General features: G+C 30.9%; 3 protein-coding genes across 6 annotated transcripts; all 3 read right to left on the reverse strand.

Annotated features, from left to right (window-relative positions):
* Positions 1–675: 675 nt before the first annotated feature.
* Positions 676–2,577, reverse strand: LOC143143414 (uncharacterized). 4 transcript variants are annotated; one of them, XM_076304602.1, is made up of 7 exons: positions 2,440–2,577; positions 1,978–2,367; positions 1,720–1,910; positions 1,439–1,638; positions 1,149–1,361; positions 901–1,089; positions 676–817 (listed from the first exon to the last, which is right to left on the reverse strand). In XM_076304602.1, exons 2-7 carry the CDS (start codon positions 2,253–2,255, stop codon positions 770–772), a joined length of 1,119 nt encoding a protein of 372 aa, XP_076160717.1. In that variant the 5' UTR covers positions 2,256–2,367; positions 2,440–2,577; the 3' UTR covers positions 676–769. The 4 variants fall into 4 exon arrangements, with proteins under 4 accessions (XP_076160717.1, XP_076160716.1, XP_076160715.1 ...); XM_076304601.1 differs by having other exon boundaries at positions 1,439–1,644; XM_076304600.1 differs by having other exon boundaries at positions 1,439–1,660; positions 1,715–1,910.
* Positions 2,257–2,946, reverse strand: LOC143143415 (centrosomal protein of 112 kDa). The gene has a single exon (XM_076304603.1). It carries the CDS (start codon positions 2,728–2,730, stop codon positions 2,395–2,397), a length of 336 nt encoding a protein of 111 aa, XP_076160718.1. The 5' UTR covers positions 2,731–2,946; the 3' UTR covers positions 2,257–2,394.
* Positions 2,947–3,091: 145 nt separating this feature from the next.
* LOC143143413 (hexosaminidase D) lies at positions 3,092–6,309 on the reverse strand. The gene is made up of 9 exons (XM_076304597.1): positions 6,183–6,309; positions 6,040–6,094; positions 5,169–5,384; positions 4,756–5,104; positions 4,611–4,685; positions 4,336–4,531; positions 4,003–4,278; positions 3,848–3,934; positions 3,092–3,780 (listed from the first exon to the last, which is right to left on the reverse strand). Exons 1-9 carry the CDS (start codon positions 6,209–6,211, stop codon positions 3,606–3,608), a joined length of 1,458 nt encoding a protein of 485 aa, XP_076160712.1. The 5' UTR covers positions 6,212–6,309; the 3' UTR covers positions 3,092–3,605.
* Positions 6,310–6,451: the final 142 nt, after the last annotated feature.

A 6,451-nucleotide genomic window follows, 5' to 3' on the forward strand; every position in this document is an offset into this window, starting at 1 on the left:
AACTTCCTCTCGCATAGCTCTTTAAAGCGTCGAAGCTGTGATTACATTGACCAACATTTTTTCTATAATTTAAAAGTTTTTCGAAAATTGAAGAAGAATAACATCAACGCTGGTTTTTATGGCACCTGTATTTCATTGTTTGTACAGGCAGTTCTCTGTTCTCTTCCTAACGTTTTAATTTATACAACGCCTATATGCAATTCTATTATATCCTACATAAGCGCGCAAATAGGGTGCGTGGCGACATCTATGAGAACGAAAAAGAATCAGACTTTTCCAAATATAGCTTTCTAAAACATCAAAGCTGTAATTACTTTGACCAACTTTTTCACAGAATTTAAGGACTTTTAGAAATTGAAGAAAACAATCATTATCGTTATTTTTTATAACAGCTGCGTTCACTATTTGTACAGGCAATTTTTGTTTTTCGTTATCGCTTTAAGTTATATCTCGTTTGTGACTATACCGGTCTATTTAAAGTCTGGTTTTATTAATTAATACATTTTAGTAGGTCAGAAACTGCAGCAATTAAATGTATTGAGTGTCTTTAGAAAATTGTTGAAAGAGTAAAATAATACTGATAAGAATAATTTTTTACTTATGATTTATACAACATTTTTAATTCTTAACAAAGTATGTACTGGGAAAATTAAAATTGAAAAAATGTCATTACTTGTATAACGTTTATTGATAAAAAGGTAAATTATACAATTATAATAATTATGCTTTACAAACTACAGTTTAAAGTTCACTATTCTAGTAGCTTGAATTAAGATTTCTTCGTATTAAGTAATTCATCTTCTAGTTCAGCTATCTTCTACAATTTTCAAAAATCATTATTAATATCATAATTATTAACTATTATCTTATCTTTAAATTACAATTTATATAGCACAGTACCCTGAGATACTCCAGGTTCTGAGTTTCTGTTGCTGCTTTTGTTTCTGCCAACAGTGTTTTGTATCGTTTCTCTAATATAGTGACAATATTGTCCACTTCACTTTCTTTTATTGTGTTCAAAGATGTACATAACTCATGTTTTTGTTCTTGTAATCGTAGCTGTAAAGCTCTTATTTCCAAGTCTTTGTTCTATGAAATAATGTATGTAGTAGAGAGGTATTATATTAATCATAATTTTAAGCAAATACCTTAACTACATGTATTATTTTCTTCTCATAATCATTTTCAAGTTTTTCTTTTGACTTTTCAAGCTTTCCAATAGCCTTCTTCAATACACAGACCTTAGATATGAGATTTTGATTTTGTTTTTGTGTTTCATGGTCTATTTCGTTTCTTAATTTATTAAATTCTTCTTTCATCATTGCGTGTTGCTCAACTAATGTTGTTTGTAATTTTTCCTCCTAAGAAAAATACAATAATATATAATAATATATTTGATGGAATTATATTATTTGAACATGTATCTATATAACCATACATCTTGAATCTTCTTCTCTAGTTTTATTTCCAAATCATAAATCTTATTGGTCAACAATTCAATTTCTTCTTTTCTTTCTATATCTTCCAAATCTTTCTTTTCAAGAAATTCTTGTTTCATGTGCAACTCTTTATTCTTTTCCCTTGCAAATGCATCAAACTGTTCAGATACTGTCTTGACTTGATCCATCCATTGTCTTTCTGTTTCTTTAATTTGTTTATCCTTCAAAATATTTTTTATATTTCTCATTTTACAAATAAAAATTTCACTTCTTACCTTACCATGGATGACTTCCTTAAGTTTTTTAGATATTACAGATATATTGTTATCTAATGCCTCATTTTTTAATTGAGTTTCTTGTAATTCATGTTTCAGTACAGTAAACTGTTCCATAACTGTACAATGATAGTCTCGCACAACTTCTTTATAATTTTTTTCAAGAGAGTCCTTCATATTTTGTACCTCTATCAACCTTTAATAATGATGAATCATTTAAATCTTTGTTACCTTTTTTCAATTACAGTTAATAATATACTAACTTAGATTTTAAAGCAGTGACATCAAAAACTAATTGATTAATACTTGCACACATATGATTTTCCATGTTGCTACTACAATGTCTTGGATATTCTAATAATTGCTTCTTTAGATATTGATTTTGTGTCTGCAACTCTGTAATAAAGGTACTCAATGTATCGATACCCTGCTCATAAATTTTTAACTGACTTTTCCTTAGAGTATTCTGATTACGAAAACAAATAGTTGGTGAAACATTAGCAGCATCCAAGCACTGATTCATACTCGTAATATCCATCATATGGTGCTTTATCAATGCTTTACTTCGTTGATGCTGAATACATTTTGCATTTGGTTTTAAACAACTACGACGTGGTCTCACAGCAAAATCTGATAGGTCACTTACAGATGAACTATAACAAGCCTACATTATATATCAATTATTTTATTATCACTGCAGGGTTTATAAATCCTAATATAGGTACCATATGATACGACTTAGGCAATGGTATTAAAAGCCCATTAGGTGGAGGTCTGCTGAAAATTCCTTCAATACGCCCCATCTTCAATTGCTTACATAATTCCAGAAGATATTCATTTCTCAAACGACGCTGCGTAGATGCAGCGTTTAATTTATCAAACCAGACCTTGCATAATTGTGCACTTTCTGTGGATGTCAACTCTAATACATAAGGTCTGACACGTGTTAAAGTCTCCTTAAAACATTCGTCCAATTTCAAAGCTTCCTGTTTATTATATTCTCTAATTTTTGGCATGATTTTTATTCAACTGGCTTAAAAAGCGGTATTATTTGAAATAAATTTAAAAAAGACATTTTTAAGAAATTTTTTCTATTTAATAGCTCACTGCTTTTGTTTCTCATTCAGCAGAGAAACAGAGATTACGTGATGGCCGTGAATTTAAAAAAGAAAAAATGAAAAACGAATTCACTACAAATAGAGTCGTCCAAAATAAAATCATATATATTGATAGTTGTTTATTTATTACTATTGTTTTCATCTACTGTACTCTTTTACTACGTTTACACATAGTGTAATGTATTACATTGATAAGTATATATAGAAAACAATTATTAGATTAGTTCATAAATTTAGTGATAAAAAAGACTCCATGAAATATATGCATATTGCGTAAAATCTTTTATACAGCTGATCAGTACATTTTTTGCAAGTTCTTCAAAGAGGCGTTTCTAAAAGGAGTACAAAAAATATTTGCACATACTATGTGCACAACAAACGTAGATAGAAGCAAGTATGATAAGCACAATAGCCAAGAAATGTGGTTATTGAGCTTAATTACATTATGATGATCCTTTCATAGCCAGTATCACAGAAGAGCTCACAAAATGACAAAGCTCAGGTGACAAGGATATAGTCACAAGTTCACTTCACTCTTAAGCCAAGTATTAAAATAATCGTCCTTTCTCTTATAAAATTATATCCCGTGCGTATTGCACAATATTACTTTTTAAATCTATCTCTTCACTACATCTACTTATAAGATAAAGTTGTACAATTCACTAAATTTTTTCGTACTTTTTTCATCAGCCTATCGTTCCGTGTTCGTCACTTGTATTGGAGTTGGTCATTGAGATCTAAAGCAGAAAGTCTAAAAAATACTGATTAAAACACTAAATTCGACTATTCAACTTAATTTGATTTTCTGCAGTCTGTTTTAATTCTATGAGTTTCCCTTTCATGGGCTGAATATTTGTACCTATCCATTCATCAATCGTTGTTAGAAAGAAAATATTTTCCATTTGGAATCGCAAATATCCTTCTAAAGAAGATAGTTCCAATAGTAATCTGCAAACGATATTTTCTATAGAATATGATTTGTGTTTAAATCATTATTAAAATAATTAAATCATACTCTGTGAAAGCAGGTACTAAATTCTCTAACTGCATTGGATTTGTGTAATTATTAGTGACTTGCCATGGGTTCATCCATGTTGATATTCTGAAACATTGTAAACATGTAATGAGAGAAAAAATATTAGAATTAAAACTATCAAAAGTCAGACTTACTGATCACTAGCAACGATGTTATGGAATTTAGCTCGAAAATTTAAAAACCACTCTACACCCACTGCAACCTGCCACCCAGGAAAGAGTAAATTACTGGGTATTGGTACAGGTCTTGGTTGCGGTGTAATATGCAATGGATGATCTATATATCCTAAGCTTTTAGCGACTTGATTGTGCATTTGTTCAGAATAACCATGAAGCCAAACTTTTAAGCATAACGCTAGCGATGGTATTGCCGTAGGCAATAGTTCGCATAACGTTGCGTAATGATCGTACCTAGAAGTAAAAGTCGATAAAATTACTTATTCAAATAGAAACTTCGACAAAAATTACCTTGACCAACCGGTAAACGCTGTTCCTCGAAATTCGTGAACTTTATTCATATGTACACTTAATTCTTCTAACCATTTTTCATGATTACTGATATGGTGCCTTATAATTGGTACATGTTGTGAAGATCCAGTAGCACCTTTAAAAGCAGTAGCTGCCCAAATACGGGGAAAGATTGCAGTATACTTATCCCATAGTCCTGATCAACAATTTTAATCCTACGTCATTTTCTAACATGAAGATATTAATTTTATAATACTAAGTAGTGGAAACTTTACCATGAGGTAGAGCAAAATTATCTCTAGGATTGTAATGCCAAATCATTGGCTCTATATATTTTCCAATATAATGATCTGAAAATTGTATGATATTTTTATGGAACAATATATGACTCAAAATAATATAAATAAATTATAAAAATACCATTCAAAACTTGTAAATCTATTGATCTTAACATATCGTCCCATATGATAATCTTCAAGTAGGGATATGTTTCTTGTATATATTGTGCAATAGCCAAAATGTGTTCCAGGTACAGAGATGGCTTTCCATATTTACTAGAGGCAGCACGTTTTGTACAAACAGAGCAAAGACCTAAATGCCAAACTTCATCTGCACCTATATGTAGATATTGTATGTCTGGATGGAAACTAACTATCTGCCGAATCAAAGACTTTACCAAAGGTAATGTTCTGGGATTAGATGGGCATATTGAGCTCGGAAAGTGCTCGACTTCTCTCAAGGATTTCCATTCATTATGTTTCAAAACAAACTGCAATTAATTTTGTATTAGTCAAAATTTTGGTAGCTTACAATTCCATTCTAATTTTTTATACCTCCATGTGACCAAATGTTTGCACTAAAGGAATAATAGCTAAACCACAATCTGCCGCTATCTGCAAGATATGTTTGGCCTCCTGAGCTGTGTATCCACTGGTTAAATTGCTTAATCCATTGCTCCCTATATGAGAAAGCTCTCGATTGTATGGAAATGTGTCTTCCCATTCTAAAAGGAGACCAGTGGCACCCCATGTTCTTAAAAGGGGAAACAACTGCAAATACAAATTATGCACACTTCATAATTAGATATCATTCTATGCTTTAACCCCTCAAGCACGACATCTATGCAATGTGCTAATTTGCAAATCCTTATATGCAGTCGATATCAGTGCTCCATACTAGTACATGCATCATAACTTTTAAATGACCATACATGCAGCATAACTTTGTATTTTTCTTAAATTTGTATGTTTATAAATGAAAATTTATCCCCTATGTTCCTTAAATATATCATTTTTGTCACAATTTTTGTATAATCTTTACGGAATCATTTATTACTATGGGTAATAATAAGTTGATAAGAAAACTGAAAATTGCATTATACCTGAGGGCTTAAAGAGAGATAAAATTTATAAAAATCATCTTAGGGGAGAATTATATGTGGTGAAAACTACATACATGAAAGTTTAGGTATAGAAAAGTTGCGCCTTATTACGCATATGAGTTCGTTCTAGAACGTAAAAATCTACAGATGTTTTTCGTAAACCAAAGAATCACATGACTGTATCAATCAAATGGAAAACCAGACATTAATGATATCTGACAAACAATGGAAGAAAGGTGTGTCATAAGTATAATTCGATGACGCTGCTGTCAGATAAGAGATACAGTGTATAAACAATGCGGTTGTTTATTTGGGTAACAGACCTTTTCGAAGTAACAAACTCGCGGTGGAGCACCCTTGAGATCTAAATGAACTAGTCTGTAAAGGAAAAATCATTTTTCTGTGATAAGACATTCATTCAAACAACAGTTTTTCGGAAATTTACGTCAACCAATCGGCCGTTTACCTGTGTAAGCCAAACGTCAAGCCGTCCATCTTTCCTCCATTACTACAACGTTAATTAAAGAGGATACAGTATAAGATTGTTATAACTATTTTGCACTTAGAAAATTACAATGAATATTTCTTTTACATCTTAATATAGTACAGAAAATATAACTCTTCATTCCAGAAATTTATTCTGGATTTGTCTAAATGCGCGGGCCAAGATTTAAATTTGAAAGCAAATAATCATGATTTATACGAAAAATTAATACGTTTGTATTGTATAAATAT

The sequence above is a fragment of the Ptiloglossa arizonensis genome, chromosome 2 (assembly GCF_051014685.1).
Source record: "Ptiloglossa arizonensis isolate GNS036 chromosome 2, iyPtiAriz1_principal, whole genome shotgun sequence".
In the NCBI taxonomy this organism is placed as follows: domain Eukaryota; kingdom Metazoa; phylum Arthropoda; class Insecta; order Hymenoptera; family Colletidae; genus Ptiloglossa; species Ptiloglossa arizonensis.